The sequence below is a fragment of the Curcuma longa genome, chromosome 1, assembly GCF_044706935.1.
Source record: "Curcuma longa cultivar G26 ecotype Majalengka, Jawa Barat chromosome 1, ITB_CL_G26_1.1, whole genome shotgun sequence".
NCBI lineage: Eukaryota > Viridiplantae > Streptophyta > Magnoliopsida > Zingiberales > Zingiberaceae > Curcuma > Curcuma longa.
This window is the reverse complement of record NC_133861.1, coordinates 10,781,820-10,796,592: the sequence shown is the minus strand read 5'-3', so window position 1 is coordinate 10,796,592 and position 14,773 is coordinate 10,781,820. Positions and strand designations below refer to the sequence as shown.

Here is a 14,773-nt window from a genome sequence, read left to right as displayed (position 1 = left end):
ATTTAAGTTAGTTCTTTAAGTAGACCTAATTAAGATTTAGACTTGAGTTTAATTTGGGGTCGAACCTAATTATAAATAATTGATTATAGATGGACACTTGGGATAACTTGAGCATTGAAAGAAATTTTAGAGTTGTTATAAACTAGCTGTTTTTATTTTACCATAGAATAAGTACTTACTTTTATGCAGAGCATGCAGTTTGATATATTTACGAAAATATAACCGTACCTAATACACCTCAAATCTTGATAGATTCAATCTAGTTTGTTTCACTTTTCCTAATACATATATTCCCTCTGTATAAGTTTTATAAAAAAGTCTTTAAGGATTTGTATTCATTAGAATTAATGAACGTAAGTATTTTAATTAAGATGTATGTTTTAGATTACAAAATTACATATAAAATTTAAATGAAAAAATATATAAATTCATTTTTTAAATAATTGTTTAAAATAAAAATACATTTCGACGAAAAGAAAAAAAGGCAATTGGAAAGTTCTATAAATCTATCAACACTGGAGCCATACATGAAAATGTACTCCATATGAAAAGGTTTGAATTTAATTGCGAAAAGAAATAAAAGAAAAGAAAAACATTAAGTGAGGGACTATCTTGTTGTTTTTTTTAAATAATAATAAATTTGATCAGCTCGGGATTAGCTCGGTAGTTTTCGATGATCAGCTCGAGATTAATTCGAGTGTTATAAAATGTCTGACTCCGTCGCTGATTGGAAGTAACTTCGAATTAAGTATCAGGCAAGTCCATGGCTTCAAAACCAGCTGGAGGTGCATCGAAAGACATGGCCCTCAGGACATAGGAGTTCGTCGATGGCAGAGTTATAGAAGAGGACAGCTTTTAATATTGCAGTAAGATTAATCAAAACCACTAAGATGATAAATTCTATTAGACCAGAAAAGAAAGGCAGACATGGCTAGCTGCAATAGCTGCAGTAACTGCAGAAAATGCATTGCATGCACCGTACACTAATACAAAATTGGTCATAACTTTGGCTTAGATCGCATTATGATTCGACGGTTCATTGGACAGTACGAATTAATTGATTCAATGATTTTAAAAATATCCGTAATTTTAAATGATTATAATTTACGATTCGAAATCATGAGTTATTCGAGCCATGCACCGTAATCCCATAATAACATCTACCCACGTTAGTGTTAATATAGAAGTATTATAATATCAAATTAATATTTATAATCAATATGAGTGGATATTATAATACTTATATATTAAAGATATTTAATTCTTTGAACATAATTAATGAGTATATTTTATAAAAAATTTTAAAAAATAAAAATAAATATAAATGAAGCGTTAATGTTAAAATAAATGTGAATGTGTGTTAATTTAAATCAATAAGGGTGATTGTTAATAAAAAAAGGATTAATATCATGGGTATATATGTAGCATGTTAATATTATATATTTTTTTAAAAGAGGTGATGTATATTAACATTCAAATTAATACGGATACCCTTATGATTCAATGATTTGATCATTAGACGGTTCGAATTTATTAATTCAATGATTTTAAAAATATCCTTAATTTTAAAGCATTACAATTTACGGCTTGAAATCATGAGTTATGATTTAATTAGCGATAGCTTAAACTTATTATTTTAAAAAATAATAAAAAATTAAAAAATTTACAATATTAATCATTCAGTAGGTGCTTCTATATGACTCAAAATTTTAAAAACTTTACAATATTAATGGTCGAGTTATTTATAAAATAAATGTAAACACAATAAATTAATGAAAATTGTATTTAATCCTACAAATAAACAATACAAATTGATTGTAGCATGTGCCAAACATATCTATGCATATTCGATTACAATACTATATGCATATTCGATTTGCATTTTTTTTTGTTACAATGTTTAAAGATTTATGAAAGTTAAAACCGTTTTGCTGGATCGCTTTCACTGTTTTGTTTTTTAAATTCTTATTTTTTTCAAAAAAAGTTTATAAATGTGTTTGGCAAATTATTTCTTTTGAAATTAAATTTAAAATGTACGAAGATTAAAAGGTGGAATTTGAAAAATAGCAAACTGTTAAAAGAATTTTAATTAATCTCATCTCCATTTTTGGTTTTTAAAGAGTCAAATGAAAAATGACAAATTTATCAAAATAAAACTTCTACTATTGCATTATTTTTATTATATTAATAATTATTGTTAATTATTATTTGGTTATTATTATTTTTATTTTTATTATTATTTAATAGTATTGTATAAATACACGATGACAAGTATGATACAATGTAAATACATCATATAAAAATACAATTAATCTAGTAATATTATATAGTAAAATATGTGATATCATAGTTTAGTTAATACAAAATAACATTATTATTGTAGATCATTTGATGCCTCAGCTTCCTCAGAACAAAAGTTGGTTCACAAGGAAAAATTATAATTAGAAGTACTCCATCTTTATGGATAAACTCATGATATCTTGCATTGAGGTTATTCAAAGAGATCAATTTTCCTCCCTTTCATCAATAAATATTAGTCCTCATAAGCATAAATATTTTTTATTATAAACCTTTTTATCGACACCTTCGTTTAACTATTTACAATTGAACCCCACAATTGAGTCCATGTTTTTATTATTATTATTATTATTATTATTATTATTTACAATTGAAACTTGTTTTAGATACAGTTTGTTTGTTAGATTTATTATACATTCACAACTTCACTCGTCTCTCCATATATGACGGAGATAATCCATTACTAGAATCTTAACGATTTATTTTTAAATATGATTACAAATATTTTTAATATTATTAATTAAAAATTATTAATTTTATAAATAAAATATCAAAGAATTAGAATTAGAATTATCATAATAAATTTTATAAATATCACAATTAATTATTCTCTTTCTAAATTTATATTATTTTTTAAATCTCATCAATTTAATTTTTTAATACTTCTTCTCTGACTCCTATTAATCTAGATATATCTTCCTTCTTCTCCCTATTTCTCGTTCTTCTTCGTCTATCGATGCACAAAGATGGTGCAGCCGCAAGCGGCTGTGAGCCACCCGAGGCGGTTGTGCGGACGCGCTGTGTGAAGGCCGCGCGAGCAGACGCCTCGCTCGGCTGGTTGCGGCCTCCTCGCATGGTCGCAATCGGCGGCACAGCAGCCTCGCGCGGCCGTGCGAGGTGTCTGCTCGTCAGCTCGTGTGAGGCAGCGCCACCGACATGCTCTAGAAGCACAATACGTCACGGTGTTCAACATAATCTGGTTCTCTCAACACGCTAGCTGATGCCCCCACAGGCCACAGTAATCATTGACAGGATTCGATGTTCATGAGTGCTGGATCCAGTTCACCCAGCCATTGCCAAGGAGGAGTTGGGTTGAGTTCAGCATCGCCCATCAGGTGTTTGATCTGCTTCCGCGCCCTCACTCAAGGGTTCATAGCCGTTCTATAAAAGGTCGTGGTAAAAAAGCAACACTATCTATCTGAATCACAAGGACACTGCAGAGGGCAGTATGCCAGTTACTTGGGGAAAATTTAAGTAGCCTTGCTGTGGACACATCCACATCTGCCTCTGCCGTTTCATTTTCTTTGGTCTTATCCCTGCTCACTTCTTTTACTTTCCGAAGAAGGAAAGGATCAAGTTACGAGATCAGGTTGCTTGCGCAACTTGCTTATATTTATCTTGCAAACTGAAATTGCTCATTAGATTTTGTGTTTTTTTAAATTTAGATCTGCACACGAATTGCTTGGTCTCGCATATTAATGAACTTCCAGCCTCAAATTGCAAGTGCAGGATATGTTTGACCACTGGCTGACCACTGGCTTAGCTTATCCCAAGAAGCAGTTATAGGTACCTGGATGAAACCTCCCATTTCAAGGGATCTAACCCCACGTAGAAAAAAAATGAAAAAAAAAAACAGGGAGAATCTTGTTAGATGTGTACATTTGAATCTGCAAAAAAAGTATTCTGTTAGTGCCCCTGCTTCTCTAAATAATGATGATAAAAAGGCATCTTCTCACCCTTCCGACAGTGTGTTCCAAATCCAAACAATTTACCCTTCATCTACGTACTATAAAACATAGGTGGTGTTACAGTCATGGGGCAATGATGCAGTTGTAGGGCGTCAAGATTAATCGACGTAAGTTATCCTAACTGGCGTCAATTAAAAAAAAGTGGTGTCATGCTAATTGTTTATGATCCGATATGGTTTCGTACAGAATTAATGAGGAGAATCTTACTTACAAATCAATCAAATACAAAATATATACCAAGTTCAAACACATGTACTACTAGGAAATCTCAGGATAGGATAAGAGTCGACGATGCAGTTTATCGGTCTGGAGTAATCATGTGATATATCCAATGCTAAAATATCGACAATAAAGCAGGTCAATCTCGATAGAGAGACTGCTCATAATAGAGCCGACCAGGTCGACCCTAGGGTTTGGCTACAAATTAAAATAGGTATGTCTTATATCATTTCGACTACAATATAATATGCTAGCTTCGGCACCAACGCATATTGATCAGGGATCCGTACGTACATACAAAACGCTTATTGATCAGCAACAATGGCGCCTATAGAACAGTCTCACCGGCAGTCACCGCACTGCCCGCCCATCCCATATGTTCACCCCAAACAGCCTCACCGGCGACTCTGCGTCGCGGCGTTCGATGTACAACTGCTTCTCCGGCCCAGTGGACCGCCAGAATCTGATCACGTCGCCTGGCTTTAGTTTCTTCTCCTTCACGAACCTAATCCATCCCTTGGTCAGCACGTAGCTCTGGCTGCTGTTCCAGTACGAGTACCGGAATCGCCACACCTTGCCGGCGGCGTCCTCAAAGTTGAGCAGCACGCCCTTGGACGCCTCTGCTGCTCCGCTCCAAAACTGGAAGTGTATTTCCGCGTGTTGCTTCGGGATCACCAGCCGGTTTAGTCTCCCCACGTCGCTCGGCGTCACCGCCTTCTCGAACAGCATCACGCGCGCTGTCTCGTGGTAGCTCTGCGCCCGACGACGCGAGCCCCCAAAGGTGCCGGCCCCGGGGTGCTTGCTCTGCCGAAGCTCGTCGTCGTACGTGTGCTTACGCAGCATGTCGACGATCTCCGCCTTGGAGTGCTCGGCGAGAAAGGCCAGCGCCAGCGCTCCCTCCTCGTCCTCCGCCGACAGCGGCACGAAGTTGGTGGCGGCGCCGGGGCCGCGGAAGCGCTGCGCCGCCACATCGTAGGCGCGCGCGGCTTCGGCCTCGTCGACGAAGGTCCCTAGCCAGACGCGCTTCTGGCGCTGGTAGATCTGCGCGCCCCACCTGCCATTTGGCTGCGGTACTACGCCCCTGTATCGAGACGAAGGCAACTTCGAATAAGTCATCCCGGCTGCAGAGTACTTCGCCTCCACGCCGGCCTCCAGACTGGAATCGAACGCCACCATGGCAGCGCCGCTCTCCATCCTCTGTAGGAAAAGAAAAAAAAAAACAAAGGAAAGATCGACGTCCTCACGTGCCTGTTCGATTCTTGGAAAACTAGTTACTGGTGCAGCTCCCGTTATCCATGGTTGGTCTAACAAATAAGCTGCAGATCAAAAAAATGGTTGGAATAAAGCGGAACGAAAAACTGAGACAAATTCTATAGAAATGTAGTCGATATATATAAATATAATTTAGTAAATATGATATTTAAAATTTCTATATTCTGGTAAGGATGGAATCCATCACATGATCATACAATCATTTAATGTATTAAATTTTTTATTAAAAAATATTTAATTTTTTTAATACAAATATAATACATTCTTTAGGAAGGAGCAATCTTCACGTGATCACGTGTGAAGGACATGACAACCTTTTCCCTAGTTTCTGTGTCCCTATCGTAGAGTTTCTGACTGATTAATTGAGAGCCCTGGTGATTGAGATGATGCGGTTGGGAGGGGGGAGTGACAAAATGAGAATGGGGCCCGGTGGTCCATAGTTGGGTTAAATTAGACGTTGCCAAAGAGTTGGTGGACAATAATGTTGTATAATGCCCCTGACAAATCAGCAGATTGCCCCATTTGGGGGAATCGATAGCCAGGTAAATTTAGTAAATCTTTTAGGGGTCCCCTGGCTATAGAAGCCTATCTCATTTTTATTGTACGATGATTTATTATTGTTAATTGTATGTACTGTTTATTTTTTGAAATCAATATATGTTGAATTGAAATTACCAATATATAAAGGGGATTATTATTCATCTTTGTACTTGCTATTTTTTTAAATTATTTTTTCAATTGACAAAAAGAGAATAGTAGGAATTCTCATAATTCCGAAAGATAACATCCTCATAATTATCTATTGTTATTACTATAGCATGATGATCATTTGAAAAATTATAGAGAAAAGTATGAAAAATGGCCAATACTACTAGAAGGATTCCTTTTTGGTTGGTAGGTACTGTAATTAGTATTCTTATAATCGGTTTAATTAATAGGTTTTTTTTTTACGGTTTATATTTTGGATCCGGGAATAAATCAAAATCCGTGTCTTCTTGGTTAAGTTGATCTTACTCTTGTTGATAATTTTAGCCAGACTGTTGCACGAGCCGATGCCTTTGTTTTTGGTGTGTGTGTGTGGCTAATATACATTTATGTGAGTTCGTCAATATTTTCATAAAAAATTAAACATTTATGGGATTAGGTGTGAATTAATGTTGTGTGGAGAGAAGACTACAGTGCTTGTATGTACACACAGAATTAATTGTAAACCCTACCCTACCACTTCACGGTCTCACGCATCATCTACATATATTCTCCAATCAATAATTACCGGAGAAACTAGATATTTGCTAATGCATAAACACGTTTGAAAGGTTCTTACAAATAGGTTGATTAATCTGTGTTGGCATCCTAACTTGCTGCTTAGTCCAAGCTCGAACTAGACTTGATTCGGACTCTGGCCTGCACAGGCACAACCCGATTGAAATTTGTGCACATTATTTGCTCCACAAGTAGTTGTCTCTTAATTGAAAGTAGCTTCTCAATTAAGAGACAACTCAAAGCATGAGCTTATTCTTCTAGAGGTAGAGGTAAGAGAAATAAGTATACGGGCTTCTGATTCTTAAGTTCCAACCTTCATCGACCTTAACGTTTACCCCCTCAGGCATGAGAATTAGCAAGCTTGAAGCTTTGTGTTCAAAAACCAGCTATCTTTCCCCCATATTCACGGGCAACAAAGAGGGCACCGACAACAAGCCACTTCAACTAGCCATCATCGGTTCTCTCACCGGCGAATGAACCTCCGGTATCGACGCTATTGTTGACTGTCAAAGTGGAAGTGGTGATGTTTGGATGGAGGCTTCCCGGCCGGGGATCAATCGGAGTGGAGCAGTTCTGAGTTCCAGAACAATATCGTGAAGTAGAGGACAGGGAAGAGATGTTTCAGTTATGATCTCGGATCTCGCCGTCACCGACAATGGCACTTCAGGATTGGTTTCAGAAATGCCCGAGGATTGAGGGAGTCGTGACCGTGTCTTTCGTGATTGAGCACATGTTCCTTGTATTTTGTCTAAACTGACTCTAAAATCTGTTAGCTATTGTAAAACAGTGTACAAGAAACACCACCAACAAGTTCTTGGTGATGAGGCGCGGAGACTGAAAAAGTTGAGCTTTAAGAAAACTACGTTGATTCGAAGAATTGAATATATTAAAAAAATATTTCTAAATTACTAAAAAAAAATTTATTTACCATCTGTTAGGTGTCACTATAAGGTTTTGTAAATTAAGATTGCTTTCGTAAATGGTATACATTGACATCCGTTACCAGAACTTCCAGTGGGTAAAAACAGTGTTGCATGCATGGCGATTACATAACATAGATCTATTGTTCCGAATGTTAGTATTTCTCATTGATTCTGTTTCAATCTTATGGTGGTTATATTACGTTCTTTATATGCATATTAGGTTCAGGGTGTTTGCATAGTTCTCAATAAAGCTTGAATGCCACATTTCAATTGAAGTTTATAAAGGTTGCAACTGAATTTTAAACATAAACAACGAGAACAAGTTACATCGATTACATAGGCGGAAAGCTAGAGGTGTATGATAATGTTTAGCACAATTAGGGCCCAACATGAGCTATCAATTCGTTCAAAGAATATGTTTACAAAGTATAAACTAGGTTGCTAACAGCATCCGTGATGATAGCAAAGTATACAGATTTAGCTGCTTTTTACCTTAAATTTTTAATCTTTAGAAAATGCTACTTTTACATATTGCTAACTCAGGCCATCTTTATTAACTATTGCACTTCAACTGTATTGACAATCATTGACCCGGAAAATTATAATCAATGCTCCAGGTGCAAAAGAATTCAGTTAACTGCTGGGAATGCTATTTGTCAACAGGATCTCTGCTGCTTGTTAATTGTCTGGCCTTCCTCTTCTCAAAATCTTACTGCCACGGGTCTATGATTTCATATGACTATTAGAAATTGGAAGTAAATCTGGTTGTCTCTCGTCAGATGAAACAAACTTGACTTGGTGCATAAATCTTTGAATCATCTCATAGCTGGTGAATGTGATGACAGCAGCTGGAGTGGTTCTTAACAAATTTGTTCCATAACCACGGTAAAACCCAGACATGCCATCCTTTTGGAAGATTTTCTTAACGCAATCCACAGCACCAGCATATTGCGCTGGAGAGTTCCTAGAATGCCCTTGTCCTTGGAGCTTGGATCGCACAACCTGTGGATAGAACATGTCCATAAACTTTTTAACATACAGGAAGATGCAGCACCAAAAATTCAGTCATTACTTGCCACAATGCAGCTTCAACTATATGAAAAAATAATAATTAATGATTGACTTTATCAAGGCATGCTTTATTAGACTTCAACAAGGCAGAAAGTTGGTAGACTGTGGGCTAATCTGCAACTAGTCAACAATTAGTCCAGATGAGGAAAACTCTTATTTCCAGTACCGTAAATATTGGGGATATTACTGATCAAAAGGAAAGGTAACAAGAATTTCCTCTAGTAATCAAGTATTTGTTTCAACTTTTCATTTAAACCATCAGCACAATGAAGCTGATGTTTGAATCTAATACATTTCAGGAATATTCTGAAAGAAGTACCTCATGAGGATAAGTCATAGTGGAGGCAAGAACTTTAGATAGTGAAGAAGCAATAGCCACATTTCCGGCACTGAGCTTGTCCACAGATGTATTGCCTGGGGTTGATCAATTAGATCAGAACAATAAAATAAAATAAAATAAAAAACAAATGAATAGATGAAGATAAAATGTACCCCTATTTCCCAAGTATGACTTGATATTTTCATATAGTGGAAACTGTATGGCTACATGGCTAATACCAGCTAAAGCTGGAAGCAGACCACTACAAAAAAAAAAAAAAAAAGAGAGAGAGAGAAAGATCCCATAATCATGTTAATTGTAATCCCAAAGAAAAGACATGAATTAGTTACATAAGATAACGGTTCTCACCTGTAGAGCCCTCGTATACCTTCTTCTCGGGAAATTCTTCCAAGTGCAGAGATTATTCCTCTGTAAGGAACTACCCCAGAGCTCATCCTCTGGGTCTAATGGCAGAAAAATATCGAACATAAAAAAAACATCATAATCAGAAACTACTTCCTGAAGTTTAACCAACATTGGTAAATGTTGGGCATAGAAAATGTTGTCAACAATGTGAAAATTTAACTTTTTGCCAAAAGTGTACAAAAAACCAGAGATATGGTGCTTAATATCAAAACATACTTGTAGTCTGGTCTTAACAACCCACAGTGGATTTGTAACGACTGTGGTTGCAACTCCTGCACCAGAGGCAGCAACAATGTTTGCTCCAACTGAAAGTGGCTTGTCAACATCAGCTGCATCTGAAATTACAGACATCACACTGATTTTTCTGTTTTTGCCAATTTAAGTATCTGTACTAAAGAAACAATAAGATAGTAACAAAGATCTAAAATCATAAGCAGGAAACTAGAGAAGGAACTCCTGTACCAACCTTGTGAATGAAGTAAGCCTTTGAGCTTATTATAAACTGTAAAATATACCTGAAGATCAAGTTAAATTGATTGTAAGGATGTCAGATCTTTAAAAAGTATAGCAAGTCAATGAAAACCAAAACAGAATTTTATAATGAATAACCAAAACAAAATACATGCTTTGCATAAACATTTTCACATATTTCACTTGTGTAGAAACTTGCATACATGATGCACCAGAATCTTCATATTCTATGTTGGTGATTTTTGCTACCTTGAAATCAAGAAAAAGATTAATGGCAACAATGGAATGTTTTACTTTATTAGTAGAAAAGAAATCATAATTTTCCCACATTGAACACATTATTAAGTCAAACAACTATTAGTGCCTATGAAAACCACATGATCACATGCAAGAAAAGGAGGAACAAAACTAAACAAAAGATTTGCAGCTGCTTTTGCTCCATCTGCTAAACAAAAAAATTTGTGCAATGATTTCAGACCCAAATGAATGCATGTGTTTGTTGGTAGTTTTGAAAGAGAAGCATTATTTAAATGTAAAGTTGTTCCACCATCTTTGGTGTATCATCTTTAATGCAAGTTGCATAGCATGAATAACAATCACTAAGGAACATTAATCAAGTGAAAGAGTAAATGAATTATCATTCAGGATCACAATCCACTAGCAATAATGTGTATTTTTAGCAATGCTAATCCAGGCAACTACTATTGATCTTTTTTATGCAGGCCCAGTAGGTATAAATGAAGGAAGAAGGAATGTGAACAACCTTAGATACTTACTGCCCAATTTGGAAGTAATGCGATGATTGTAGGAGAAAGTCCATGATACATTCCTCTAACTCCTTCTTTTTTAATTATCTGTTCTAGGCTTGCAATGATAATGCTTCCTAATTTGAGCAAAAGAAATCGATCATGTGAGAATCTTGAGTAATGCACTGGCTGAATAAAAAGCAAATGATAATGTAATTCAAATATGAGTAATTGGTTTCCTATTGATCATCCCGATTAAGAAAATAGAAATTAGACGATAAATTATCAAATGGAGCAGCAATATGACTAATTCAAAAATCAGAAACTAACATGATAAACAGAAAATTGTTATGAAAGCATCGAAGGGGCATACAAGAGATCCATGCAGTAACATAATCTTGTGAGATTTAGAAACTGACTTGAGCGAAGCTTTGTATCCTTAAAAGAGGCCAAACAACTTATTAGGGAAAAGTACACTGGATCTCAGAATATATATTCCTTGTATATACTAATATCATGGGTTGAAATCCTATCAAGTGACAAGTATCAACAAGCCTTTGTCTCAACTATTTGAGAACTACATAGATCTCATCCGTTCTATCATATAACTCACAAACACTTGTTCATAATCTATAAAAAAACCTGCATCAATTTCATGATATAACTGTCTTCCGCCAAATATTGCCAAAAAACATAAAACACTTTGTTGCGCCTATCCTTCAGATGGGTTCCGTTCAAACCATAGGGATTTGAGACATGTTCCGGAAGGCATAGACAGGATGCTTATTCACAGTTTTTGAAGCAAGTTAGCTACATTAGTTTTAATAGGAGAGCCTTGAGGAATAAGTAGATCTACGTATCTGTAATTCTGTACATATTTTTATTTGATTGTTATGTATTAATTGCTACAATTACAAAACATTTGTTTTTGACTGTGGATTAGGGTGAAAGATGAACCTCTTAAATTTGTTTTCTTCTTGCTTCTGCAGGTTCTTTGTTGGTTTTTAACTTCATTTGAGGATGTCTATCTCAAATGCATAATTGGCGTGCAACAGATTATATTTTCCTAGGGTACAATGATTTTTTTCCATGTAGCTTCAAGGAAAGTTGAGTATTCTAGGCTTACTATGTAAGATCTATGATTCAACCTAGGGAGACTTTAGGCGATGGTTGAAACATTCTTCCTACGCGACAAAGATAACATAGGAAATATCCTAATATCCTATCCTAGTAGGTGATAACAAAACGGCCTCAGTGCCAATACTCATTTATATAGCGACAAGTTAAAGCGATTAAACTGCTAACTACTCAGTTTCATCTCGTAAAAAGCATAAATTTAGACATGAAAGGCAATCACTTTCAAAAAGAAGGAAGAATACTAGATGTAACGAAACAGAAAAACGGAAGCGTGTACCCCGGCGGGAAGACTCTGCAAGGGTGGCAAATCCATGCACCTGAAGCCTCGTCTTGATAACATCCAGCGGGCAAACAAACGTAGCGGCAATTATCCCTGCAACCATTCTTCCTCTTAATCAAAAAGAGCAAGAAACGAAAATAAAACCACTACAAAAACTAAATTGAAAACCCTAACTAGACAATCCGAAATCAAACCCTAGATTAACAAAGAGGAAGAAGGGAAATATAATTGCTTTGGTACGCAAGAACCCATTTGCACATTCAAAGAATAAAACTATACCATCGCAATTCGGTGAATTAACTCCAAAAAGCACAAAAACTAAACCTAAAATTGGGGACAAAGAAAAGGGGATAAAAAGATCACAAGAGACGAACCAGCGGAGGCCCCGGCGAAGGCATTGCAGAGGAGTTCACGATGCGTCGGCTGGTGGAATTCACCAGGCATGGTGGTCGATTCCGCGACTTAGAGGGCGGCGCGAGATTTTTTCAGTTCTCCGCACAATAACGAAGATTCTGCTCTGGAAGACAAGATCTAACCAACTCACGAAGCGAAAGGGAACAGCTTTGCTCTCCCTGCGGCGGAGCTGAAACGGAGAGGGCTTTAAATCAGCCAAGATTTGGGAAAACGTACGCGACGCGGAGAAGGCGCAACGAAGTTCTGTAGACCGGCATGAGTTGTTTGATCCGGTAAAAATAACGACGCATTATTTTTGGAGGACTAATCCCCTAAATTTGCCGTCATAAATCTCTAATCAGAAAATTAGTAAAACTTAAAAATCTCAAAATCTATTTTGTTAAATATATAAATTTTATAAAACATAGGCTCAACGTTGAGCATGGTTCACGTTCAGAGACCAGAATATGCATGTTGAATGAAAAGCCCACTCGAACCAACACTGTCTTTACACTAAGTTTGAAAGATCTTTTGGATTCAATCGACCTTTTTGAATGAGGAAGAACGAACGATTGCGTAATTGACCAGATCATTAATTAGAAATTTCATTGAGAATAAGATTATATTTAAAAAAACATGAAATCTCGGAGAACAGTGGATGAATGTGTAAAATCTACACCGAATAATAACCAAGATTGAGCTTGTTTCCAGGTCACTGATTCAGGACGCAGAGCTTTAACACATGAACATCTATTAGTTTATTGATCTGCAATTATTGATCGATGGCTGAGCTGGCTTGGGCTTCCGTGGTTCTCCTGATTCAACGTGACTAATTAACTGGGTAAAGTTGTATTTAAAAAGAGGCCAATCACATGTATACACCATTTCAAATGCAACAAATTGGATATTTGCCTGTGCAAGCTTTAGTACTACAAGCTCAATCGCGTTCCGCGTATGCTGTTGGGCTGTAGCTATTCGGCCGGCCCCAATACAAATTAGATTTAGAATCGTGATTATCACATGACTCAACCTATTGAATTACAATCCAACTCAAAATTGACCAACTAATTGAATGTCTCATATACTTGTTATATATCAAGCACAAAATTGGTTTGTTAATGTCAAGTTTTTCGCTTGCTACTGTTAAGATGCTAGTTTTACATTCTTGATTAACACTAACCATGTCACGACTAGAAATGTCAGGTTCGCGTACGATCATGATGTGAGCACACCAAATAGAAAATCAATGAGTACTAACCAACTTGCTGCTCAGCAGCTCGGAATTGAAGGTGTACAGTAGCTAGACATGTGAACCTACAAGTGTAGACATACTCACACTCAGCATGATGTTGTGTGGATGGACTCACATGAGCAGGCACAGACAGTCTTCCAATACGCCAAATCCCCAGCCAGTGTATGCATCCATCGCCTTCCTCGCTTATATAATCCCGTGCCGATTGATCCTTCACATCCGCACCTTGAGATATATATATGCATATAAACCTTCAAACCACTGTGCAACAATTAATAAACTGACATCGACTCTGCTCTATCTTTTGCTTTCTCCTCTTGAGCATGTTCCTGCTGAATCAGAGATTAGGAAGTTAACTGATGTACACATTCGTAGCGGCTGCCACAAAGGGGATCAGCTTGCGGAGGCCAAGATTTGTGCTGATTTCCGTTGCCTTCTTCCTCTGCTGCGCCTCGTGGGTGTTCTTCCTGCTCCAGGGAAGAACAGCGGCGGTGGTTCCGCCTCCTGTAACGTTCGGGAGAAGACTTGTTGGGGTGGTGCTGCAGGAGGATGCGGTGGCCGGAGAAATGGCGGTGACGTTCGGCGAGAGTAAGCGGCGATCGTCAAGCTGCCCGGATCCCCTCCATAACCGGTAGCTACAAATAATTAAGCGCCGTATATGATAATCATGTTTCGAGGTGTGTGTATTAGAGTTGACGGACGAACGACGAGCGATCGCTCTGTATTATGCTCGCTGCTTGCCTTCTAATTATGCTCGTTCGATGTGTATTTTTTTATTACATTTTACATATCTTTAATAATAGAAGAATATAAATATATAATAATTATAAACTATTATCATGTGATGTAAGATGCTGAATAACAAAAATTATATTTTCATAAAATAAACAATTATTTAAATTTAATTTATCGAATGTATACCTTTAGTTTATGATCACGTGGCGAAAAGAAATGA

At 36.8% G+C, this 14,773-nt stretch overlaps 2 protein-coding genes across 2 annotated transcripts; both read right to left on the bottom strand.

Moving 5' to 3' along the window:
• Nucleotides 1-4,616: 4,616 nt before the first annotated feature.
• On the bottom strand, nucleotides 4,617-7,279 carry LOC141824048 (AP2/ERF and B3 domain-containing transcription repressor RAV2-like). The gene is made up of 2 exons (XM_074711285.1): nucleotides 7,250-7,279; nucleotides 4,617-5,462 (listed from the first exon to the last, which is right to left on the bottom strand). Exons 1-2 carry the CDS (start codon nucleotides 7,253-7,255, stop codon nucleotides 4,617-4,619), a joined length of 852 nt encoding a protein of 283 aa, XP_074567386.1. The 5' UTR covers nucleotides 7,256-7,279.
• Nucleotides 7,280-8,060: 781 nt separating this feature from the next.
• LOC141847284 (nicotinamide adenine dinucleotide transporter 1, chloroplastic-like) lies at nucleotides 8,061-12,844 on the bottom strand. The gene is made up of 9 exons (XM_074735293.1): nucleotides 12,548-12,844; nucleotides 12,171-12,266; nucleotides 10,787-10,893; nucleotides 10,006-10,054; nucleotides 9,756-9,874; nucleotides 9,483-9,577; nucleotides 9,287-9,375; nucleotides 9,114-9,208; nucleotides 8,061-8,725 (listed from the first exon to the last, which is right to left on the bottom strand). Exons 1-9 carry the CDS (start codon nucleotides 12,615-12,617, stop codon nucleotides 8,447-8,449), a joined length of 999 nt encoding a protein of 332 aa, XP_074591394.1. The 5' UTR covers nucleotides 12,618-12,844; the 3' UTR covers nucleotides 8,061-8,446.
• Between the last annotated feature and the right edge of the window lie 1,929 nt (nucleotides 12,845-14,773).

Coding starts and splice junctions, on each gene's coding strand:
- LOC141847284 (XM_074735293.1), bottom strand. CDS start 12,617: ATGCCTGGTGAATTCCACCAGCCGACGCATCGTGAACTCCTCTGCAAT. Junction 9,376..9,482: donor GGTATACGAGGGCTCTACAG/GTGAGAACCGTT, acceptor TTTTTTTTGTAG/TGGTCTGCTTCCAGCTTTAG. Junction 9,209..9,286: donor GTCATACTTGGGAAATAGGG/GTACATTTTATC, acceptor GATCAACCCCAG/GCAATACATCTGTGGACAAG.